The sequence below is a fragment of the Adiantum capillus-veneris genome, chromosome 9 (genome assembly GCF_014529385.1).
Source record: "Adiantum capillus-veneris isolate H3 chromosome 9, ASM1452938v2, whole genome shotgun sequence".
Classification (NCBI taxonomy): Eukaryota; Viridiplantae; Streptophyta; class Polypodiopsida; order Polypodiales; family Pteridaceae; genus Adiantum; species Adiantum capillus-veneris.
Window position 1 is genome coordinate 375502 of NC_140939.1, and position 10639 is coordinate 386140.

Below are 10639 nucleotides of genomic sequence, written 5' to 3' on the forward strand. Positions count from 1 at the left end.
TGTCAACAGAGAGATAGAGAGACAAAAATAGCAAACCCATGCATGTCGTTCACCTGTAAAACACACCTTTGCGTGGAACCTCTCCATTGACCAAACCCCCTATGGCCATGGCAACAAATTTCCTCCCTATAGACCCTGCCTTACCGCAGTGCCAATAAACATGAAGGCCTGCTAGGTAGGTGCTACAAAAGAAAAACGAGTGCGAATTTGGACAGATGCGGGAGTGGCGACCGACGGGGGAGGCAAGGCGAGGACCGCGAGAGAGAGGGAAAGCAACCGATGGCCTGAGAGCATGGGGGAGCAAGGAGATGGCCACGAGAGAGGGGGAAAGTAGCTGAAGGGGTTGGGGACAGGGATTTTTTGTTTTTCATTAAACGACGACGCTGGCGCTTACAGTGCAACAAGCGTGCTCGATTGGTTATCACGTTAATTTGTGAGTTATAAAGCCTGTCAGGTCGAGTACGAATCCTACGTCTAATCGGAGGAATCTTCCGAAGTGATGAATAAATATCCAGATGAGCGAGTAGGATGTGCAAGTAGGAGTAGGAGGTACCAGCTGGTATAAATTCAAAAAATGGTATTAATCTGAGAAGGGAAAGGGAGACTACAAGGAGGTTGTGGAGAAATGGGGTGAGGCTACTGCAGAGTTTGCCTGCCTGAGTGAGTAGGTCTCAAATTTTATTTGGCTCCAAGTTTTGTACATGATATTCGCTGATACCCCTGACAATTAATTGTAATATTCCATCTTGGTGGAACTCCCCAGTATTACCTCTAGATGTCATGGTGACGAAAATGATTTTGTAATTTTGCCGTTTCTATTAATTTAACTCTGCCGCCATTTATGGAAAAAAAAAAAAAAAAAGAGAAGGGAAAGGAAGGGTTCATTGCAGAAGGAAAAGGGAGTAGGCCACGTGGAAGGAGGACCTTTGTTTCCTCTCTCTCTCTCTCTCTCTCTCGGGCTTGCCTCCACCGGGCCCCAGGGCTTGGGAAAAGATAGGTTCGCTTTATCCAAAGCCTGCTCAAAATGGAAAATGGGCAACTTAAATTTGCGCACGAAGGTTCTCAAGCCGGTTCAAATTATGAAACTTTTTGTTATAATATGAGATTTTTAGTGTGATTATCCCTCTCAAATTTAGAGTTAGCCTGCTCATATGCGTGTGAAAAGGTTCCAAAGCCGAGTCCACAAAAAATGTTTCCCGAGCCGGAGTCCGCCCGTGCAACACTCGAGAGAACGTATGTTTGTGTGTGTATGTGTGTGCCATGTATTCAAACAATGAACAGATTGTGCATACTTATGAGTGCATAAAAGCTGTCCTCTCTTGGAGTATGTTGACTATAGGATATGGCTGTTGCAAGGAAGCTGTGGGCTGCTTTAACCAGACGTGAAGGGAAGACCTTACTCTAAATGGAATCACCTATGCTGAAGGGATGTGGCCTACACAGCTAGACAAAGTCTCTTAGAATGCTCTTATATGAGGGTATACAGAGCAAGGGTTAGCCGGGAAAGCTGGGAACTATTTTTATTGGATGCAACACAAGGCCACCTCCTGAACTGCAATCACTTCTCTTAGTGTGCTCGATGCATGCATCGACAACATTTGGTATCCACATCGACCAACGCATTGCCAAGCACAACATGTTTTTCCAACAACCCTGGTCAACACAGCTCAAGAGTTTGCAACATCTTTTTGGAATTAGTAGAAAGGCTTTGTGAGACCCACTGCAGATTTGGGGAGTATCCTTGGGACAATTCAAGCTCTTGGAACTCTGTACCCCGAACAACTTCATGAACGTTTCCACTCACGTCATCCCAGTTGCTTCCAGGCAGACACGTTCAGTGTTTTCTGCTTCCTCCTACATGCAAACAGCTGCTTAAATTAAGACATATGCTGCCACATCACATTCATCTGCTTGTACTGCACACTCAAAGGCTAACCTTTTCCACATTTTTGACAAGCACTAGAAGAGCAGACTGAACTGGAGGAGGCTCAGATGACGACATCATCGTAATTAATCTCATAGCCTTGTCAAAATGCCTTGCACATCCAAAACGGTAAACCATGCAAGCGTAGTATCCTTCGCCGAGTGCACTACCAAATTTTTCCCTCCTGTAATCAAAATACTTTTGGTCTTTATTTAACAGACCTGAATGACTACATGTGTTGAGGACGTCAACAAAATTATTGCAGTTGGGAAGATTCCCTTCCACTGAAAACAGTCCATAGCTTCCATGGTAAGCCCTTGCTGGGCGTATCCTCGTCGCATAACTGCAGTCCAAGAGATGACATTAGGAGAGAAATTCTCACTGCGCATCCATGAAAGGAACCCAGTGCTTCCTGGCCTTGCCCCTGTGGAGTGCATCCTGCAATCAATGCATTCCAAAAAACTACATCCCAGATGGGGTGCGGATTCAGAAACTTGTTTGTGCTTTCAAAAGTAGACAACACTCGGCATACATATTGACCAAAGCATTGCCAAGCATGACGTCTTTCTTCAACAGCCCGTGACTGACAAACTCACCATGAATTTCTTAGGCCATATCGAAGTCTTACGAAATGCCACATGCCTTCAAAATACAGGCATAAGTGACCATCTCGCTTCCCATCCGATAAAAACAGCACAGGGCTTCTTGGCACTGCCCTTATTGGGCATGTCCTGCAATCAATGGACTCCAAGAAACCACATCCTCGATAGGAAGTGTGTTGAAAATCTGTTGTGTTCTTAAAACTACACCCACACTTGGCATACATGTCGACCAAAGCATGGCCCAGCACAATGTCATTTTCCAGCTATCAACATCTTGCACAATGCCACACGCCTTCAAAATGCAGTAATGCATGACTCTAAATTGAGAGAAGCTCTTGCTTTGCATCCAATGAAAACTTCCTGGCCCTGCTCCTATCGGGCATATCCTACAATCAGCGCACTCAAAGAGACCACATTCAGCACAGGTTATCAAACACTTGTTGTGCTCTCAAAAGTACACCACACTTGCCATACATGTCGACCAAGGCATTGCCAAGAATGATGTTGTTTTTCAATAAACCCTGACCAGCAATCTCCTCATGAATTTGATTGCTCACGTCAACATCTTGCATGATGCCACATGCCTTCAAAACACAAGCATAGGTGATTGCATTTGGGAAGAAGCCCTGGCTCCGCATTCGCTGAAAACAGACCAGAGCTTCTTGGCCCTGCCCGTGTTGGGCGTATCCTGATATCAATGCAGTCCAAGAAACAACATTATGGACAAGAAGCTCATTAAAAACTTGTTGTGCTTTCGAAAGTACACCACACTTGCCATACATGTCAACCAAAGCATTGCCAAGAATGACGTTGTTTTTCACCAGCTCTTGAGTTACAATCTCATCATGAATTTTTTTGCCCATCTCAATGTCTTGCACAATGCCGCATGCCTTCAAAACACAAGCATAGGTGATCGCATTTGGAGAGAATCCCCGGTTTCGCATTAGCTGAAAACAGCCGATAGCTTCTAGGCCCTGCCCGTGTTGAGCATATCCTGCAATCAATACATTCCAAGAGATGGCATTACGAACTGGAAGCTCATCAAAAACTTCTTGCGCTCTCAAAAGTACACCACACTTAGCATACATGTCAACCAAAGCTCCACCAAGGATGACCTCTTTTCTCAGCAGCCCCTGACTAACAATGTCCTCATGGATTTGTTTGCCCAAATCAACATCTTGCATGATGCCACATGCCTTCAAAGCACAAACATAGGTGACAGCATTTGGAGAGAAGCCCTCGCTTTGCATTTGATGAAAACAGCCCAGAGATTCTTGACCCTGCCCATGTTGGACATACCCTGCAATAAGTGCAGTCCAAGAGATGACATCATGGACAGGAAGCTCGTCAGCGACTTGTTGTGCTTTGACAAGTGCACCGCACTTGGCATACATACTCACCAACGCGTTCCCTAAGGATGTGTCCTTGTCAAGTAACAGTCCCTGACTCACAATGTCTTCATGAATTTGTTTGCCCATGCCAACATCTTGCATGATACCACATGCCTTCAAAACACAGGCATAGGTGATTGCATTTGGGGAAAAACCCTGGCTCTGCATTCGTTGATAACAGCTCAGAGCTTCCTGGGCATTCCCTTGTTGCACATATCCTGCAATCAATGGATTCCAAGAGTCGGCGTTTCGAACTGGAAGCATGTGAAAAACTTGTTGTGCTTTCAAAGGTATACCACACTTGGCATACATGTTGATCAAAGCATTGCCAAGCACGATGTCTTTCTTCAACAACCCCCGACAAACAATGTCATTGTGAATTTGTTTGCCTGTTCGAACATCTTGCATTATGCCGCATGCCTTCAAAACACAAGCATAGGTGATTGCATTTGGGGAGAAGCCCTGGCTCTGCATCTGCTGAAAGCAGCCCAGAGCTTCCTGGCCTTGTCCCTGCTGGGCATATCCTGTGATTAGAGCAGTCCAAGAGATGGCATTCCTCACTGCAAGTGTATCAAAAACTTGTTTTGCTTTCAAAGTTACACCACATTTGGCATACATGTCAACCAAAGCGTTGCCAAGCACGACATCTTGCTTCAACAGCCCCTGAGAAACAATGCCATTGTGAATTTGTTTTCCCATGCCAACATCTTGCATGATGCCACATGCCTTCAAAAGGCAAGAATACGTGACTGCATCTGGATGGAGGCCCTCGCTTCGCATTTGATGGAAACAGGCCAGAGCTTCCTGGCCCTGCCCATGTTGGATGTACCCTGAAATAAGTGCAGTCCAAGAGATGACATCGCGGAAAGGAAGCTCATCAGCGACTTGTTGTGCTTTGACAAGCGCACTGCACTTGGCATACATTGTCACCAACACGTTCCCTAAGCACCACTAGCATGAATATCAGCTTCTTAGCACAGGCTTTGAATGAATGCACAAAAGCAAGGCTCATCACCGTCTTAGTGGATGTGGAGCTGCTCTGTGCCATCACGGACATGAAGCTCGTGAGTGACTTGTTGTGCTCTGACTAGCGCACCACACTTCACAATACATACTCAAGGAACCCACGCATGTATCCTGCTCAAGGAAGGCGATAGATGGCTAATCGCAGTGGCTGCTTTGGCAAACGAGAGACGATAGGGAGAGCTTTTCAAAATGGTATCTTTCAAGTAACTGCCATTTGGCCGGGAAAGAAGAAGATAAATTTTATCGTCGTCCCAAGAGATTTATTCAGTCTTGGACTCAAGAGTAGGGGAGAGGTGTGTGTGTGTGTGTGTGTGTGTGTGTGTGAGAGAGAGAGAGAGAGAGAGAGAGAGAGAGACGGACTGTGTGTACATGATTCATTGATTCCACATTTTTTTTTGGAAGCTATACGTGTGTGAAAATTGTAATGTCATTGAAAGCAAAAATCTTGCGCCGCATATTGTTGTTGATGGTCTATGGTAATTGTGAAGTGCATCATTTATTTGTAGTTTTTTTGGCATGGAGAGAAGCATGTCATGATTTGTAGTTATGGGTGTGGCATTGACATGGTTGAAGTCCCCAATTTTGAAATGGAAATGATACGAATTGTTTATTGCTTATTTGATTTATTTTGTTGATAATTGCACTATGAATTAAATTGTTAAATAATGATCACACCATATTTTGTTTAATGTTTATTTGATACATTTTGTTGATAATTGCACTATGAATTTAATTTAAATTAATGCTCACACGATATTAGTGTTGTCTTAGTAGTTCAGTGAGTGGCAAGTGCAGAGACATGTGTGCGATGGATTCCGATAGTTGGAATAATGCAGCTACGTTTTGGATGTTACTGGCGAGCAATTTTATGTATGGTTTATGTAGTAGATTAGTCAACAGTTATGGACATTCATTTTATCATTAGTTTGAGAACTCATTTTGAGCAATGGTTATTTTTATGCCCAATCGAAAAAAGTGTAATTTTTTTTGTAATCGTGATAGTATTTATAAATAAATACACGCAAGAGGAATGTGCTCAATCTTGTGTGGGGGGAGCTTATGGGAAACTTATTGTGGCAAAGGAAGGGAAGTATTGTGTCTCATAAGAATGGTTGTCCATGTAAGTGTAGGGGAGGGGTCTTTTTTGAAACCTAGATAAGCGTATTAATTAGGAATAAGCCCTCAATAATTATCCTTCAAAATTAAAAAATAAGTGAGGGAGTTATTTTGTAGGGCCGTTATAGCCTTCATTGTAGCATTGGTATCAGAGCACAACAAAACGCTTCTAGCAATACACGAATTGTGCCTACGATGAAGACGGTTGTAACAAATTATATATGAAAGCTAAAAAAAATTATTTATTTTTCCACCAATTCCATCCACTTGATGTTGTCGGTAAGCTTAACTAATATTTTTCCCCATAATTAGAGTGTTATGCAAGTAGATGATCACTAGGGAAGAAAGTAAAGAGAGTAGATTATTGACATTGTAGGGGTAATTTGAGGAGTTGAAACAAGAAGAGAAGAGGCAAGCAACTAACCCCTCTTCATGGGTGTTTTCCACTTGTTGTGGGCCTCAACCCCTAGTGTCGTCTCAAACAACCTGCACCAATGGTGTGATACGATGGGAAGAAAACCTCTTCGTGGTCTCCCACTCGTTATGGGCCTCAACCCCTAGCGTGGTCTCAAACAACCCGCACAAATGGTGTGATACGATGGGAATAAAACTTCTCATCGTGGGAAATCACCCTAAAGGAGCCACAAGAGGAGAAGAACAAAAGGAAAATTGATATGTAGAACAACCTTCCAAAAGATCTTCAAGGCAACTGACAAACTCATATGCATTGATAGCAAATCCTAAGGTCATAATGTCATAGCCACATAGCATTGGCCCTTGTACGTACTCACTATTGAGAATTTATTTATTGATTTATTTATTTATTTTTGTTGGGTTTTTGGGGGGGGTGAGAGAGAGAGAGAGAGAGAGAGAGCGTGACACAAGGCAATGAGAAACACTCAATGAAAATGATTAGATTGAACCATGAAATGTATATAGGTGGTGGCTTACATAGGCCCAACTATGTGCAGGTGGCATCACTCATTGGGTTCGTAAAAAGTAATATAATCAATTGTGTTCGGTGGAGGTATCCCATAGAGCTAACAAACCCCCCTTCAACTCATAAGGTGATTCAAACATATGAGGTAAAACATAGCTCAAAAAAGGTGATCCTGTTTGGGGGAGAAGGTAGGAATACTAGCATAGACTTCTTAGGCTTAGAGGTGATGATACTCCAAAGTGACTTTAGAATAACTTTCCATGCATGGTTCATAGGCTAAACAAAATCTAGCATGGCTCATAGATATGCATTCGGAAATTTAGAGGTTGGGCTATATGTGTCTTAGGCCCACCCAAAGGCTAGTAACGGTCTACCAAAATACAAATCCTGCAGGGTATAGAGTTGTAAATGTGTGCATGTAATCTAAACTCAGATACAAGTGATGGGGAAGCTGATGCATGAGGAATGATGATGGGTGATCTTACCACATGTCAGAGACATGGGTAGTGTCTAAACCCTTACAAACATGATATATACACATGAAACTAAAACCCATAGGAAAAATCTCTGAGGTTTATTCATGCAGTGCAAAGGCTGACAATTTTAATAATTTTTAATCAGTCAAAATGGTTAAGTAGAGAAAATGGTTTCCAAGCCAAATTATTCCATTTTTCTTGGGTATTGGAATGGTCTTCTTCATATCTTGCAGAGCCTTGAGAAGACTAGAGTCATCTCCTCTGGATGAAAGAGGTTGTTGAAGATCCTTGATACCGAGGCCGTAGAGCTCCATGTTCTCTACAAGAAGAGGGCATAAGGCGATGACGATGGCCAAATCATAGTTGCCAAGGTACATCGTTCATCAATTCTTTTTTGTGTGTTCCTTCTTTTGGAGCTTCATCCTTTGGCAAGTTGGCTCGCATTGAGGTTGTGAAAAAAAAAGACCTTTAAGATCTCTGTAATTGAACTAGAGAGAAGAAATGCCTTATAGAGAATATCCAAGGCTATGAATGTATGCCCATGAGACAAGAGAAGGTAGTGCTAGATGCCTTGGGGCATTGCCTACATGGCGACACAAGTGGTAGAGGGTTGAGACCTTGGGTGTTAACCGTCGAAAGGCAGGCAAAGTGGGCTACAATTTAGGCATGCGTAATGAGAGAGTGGGGCACAAGGCGCTTGGGGAAGCTCCCCCCTTGATTGGTAGCACCCTTGAGGGATTGGTGAGGGTGGTCATGAGCTTCAAGCTCACAAGCTCATGAATATGGAGCTTCTATGCCACTTGCTAAAAAATGCCATGCTCAAACACTGAAGGCTTTTTAGAAAGCCTCCCAATTCAAATTGTCAAATGACATCATTGTTTGAGCCATTGGTTGAATCTAACCAGAGTCCATATTAAGTAGAAAATCCTCCAAGTTTATTTAAATAGATACATAAGATTACTTCCCAATCCATTAAGGGTTTTAAGCATACGTAGTATGAAGATAATGATAGGCTTTAGGTTAGAATAAGGATCTAAATCATAAATCCCGCTCTAATACCATGCTGGGACTGGGAATGGATTTATACATACATACATATATATACATATACATTTAATAAAATATATATATATATATATATATATATATATATATATATATATATATATATATATATATATATATATATATATAGAGAGAGAGAGAGAGAGAGAGAGAGAGAGAGAGAGAGAGAGAGAGCTTGACACAAGGTAAGGAGCAACACTTGATGATAATGATTAGATTCAATCATGAGTTGTACATAGGTGTGCTGGATCATATATACTCAATGATGTGCAAGTGACATTACTGATTGAATCAGTGATTAGCTAAGTGCATCATATGTTAAACACTAAACATATTATATGTGTCTTATGGATGTATAAGGATCATAAAATACGGAGACATGTCATAAAAAATGGGCTTCCATATTATTTTCATTAGTTTTGATTGAAAAACATATGTATATAGAGGATCGCCGGTTCCGTTCTCTATCAATAATCAAAGCAACAAATATCAATAGAGCGTTAAAAAGTACTTACTTCTCCCTTGTAATTAAATAAAAACTGTGAAAAACAAAAGGTTAGCTTACAAATTGTAAGCTTAGTAGATAGATTAAAAAATTTAGTTATCAATCTACTTTAATGTTAGGTTGTAGTAGAGTTTGCAGTTTTGGTTTTGTTTCTCAAGGTTAAACTTATTTCTTATTAGATTTAACTTTAGTAAGCTTCGATCTTTTTGTCTTGAAGTTTTCTCACATTTAAAGAGAAGTCGTGTAGGATTTTATGCCATCAGTCATTGTGTTGGTCACACTTGAAGATGGTTACATTTTGAAAATAGAGATTATTCATCCTTGTGCTAGAGTGATTACTACAACTACTAAAATAAATTGAGTGAATGTAGATATCTCCCTCTCACGAACAGTTCTTGATAGTCAATTGCATCGTGAACTCTCTTTGTTGTAGTGTCGAGGCCTTCTTCTCTTGCCTAATTAATAATCTCGGATTGTGTCTCCCAGCTCCACCATCATCTGACCAACAATGTCTTCGTGACTCTCTCCAACCAACATACCTAATCATATCGAGTTGCCTTGGAGAGAGAGAGAGAGAGAGAGAGAGAGAGAGAGAGAGAGAGAGAGAGAGAGATTGGTATATGAGGATTCTCTAGAAAAGTAAGGATAACTGGAACATTCGTAGGAAAAAAAAAAGGGGGAGCGAAAGCATTTCCATTTAGTTGCAATTTGTTTTGTTGTTGGACGCACATATTTGCACTTGGAGATAATCATTTGGTTCACTTCTATTGTAAATGTTAGAGATTGCTTTTGTGATAGGTAGAGGTAGTACTTATTGTGTAAAGATTTTAGATTAGAAATTGTGCTTGAGTATGTATGTGCACAAAAAGAAAGGGATCTATCTATCAAGTATAGTAGTCGATTGCGATAGAACAGAGAGGTGTAGGGAGTGGAGCTTCTAGTAGCAAACTCAAAAGTGGAAGCCAAAGTTTCAAAGAGAATGGCAGTAGTTCTTGTTGAGAACCTAGCTATACAGAAAGGAAACAGATTCTACTTGATATAAAGGCGAGCAACCAAGGGCTAACTATATCAGACCTGAAGAAGAAAATGTGATAAGCAAAACAACTCAAGAGTTAGCTTATGAGATAGAGTATGTAAAGAACTTTTGAGAGTGTTAAATCCACTATTAAAGAGGTACAAAATACTCTTGAAAGGCTACTAGAGAAGTTTCGGGTGATACTTGTTGTCTCTTGTGTTTTTCAACGTTTTGCCGAGTGGCTCTCGTGCATCATGCTCAATATGAACATGTATGGACAGCTTAAGTTTAGTTTACATGTTTGCACATCTAAAGTTTAATTTAGAGTTGAATTAATCGATAAAAATATTTAGGTGGTACTTTTCATAAAGGATGCACTCTGACAACATTGTCATTTCTTGTGTCGTTTAGACTAGTTTTTGTTACAATTCACTTGTATTAATCATCTTTAATTTGTAATTCAATTGTTAAAATCAAGTTAATGTTATGATAATCTCTCTCTCTCTCTCTCTCTCTCTCTCTCTCTCTCTCTCTCTCTCTCTCTCTCACACACACACACACACACACACACACACACAT

General features: G+C 41.2%; 1 protein-coding gene across 1 annotated transcript; it reads right to left on the bottom strand.

Moving 5' to 3' along the window:
* Positions 1-1800: 1800 nt before the first annotated feature.
* Positions 1801-4841, bottom strand: LOC147450013 (pentatricopeptide repeat-containing protein At4g18520, chloroplastic-like). The gene is made up of 9 exons (XM_086520972.1): positions 4553-4841; positions 4307-4477; positions 4073-4171; positions 3315-3982; positions 3122-3214; positions 2521-2789; positions 2210-2362; positions 1937-2108; positions 1801-1854 (listed from the first exon to the last, which is right to left on the bottom strand). The coding sequence occupies exons 1-9, from the start codon at positions 4839-4841 to the stop codon at positions 1801-1803; spliced, it is 1968 nt and encodes a 655-aa protein (XP_086377098.1).
* Between the last annotated feature and the right edge of the window lie 5798 nt (positions 4842-10639).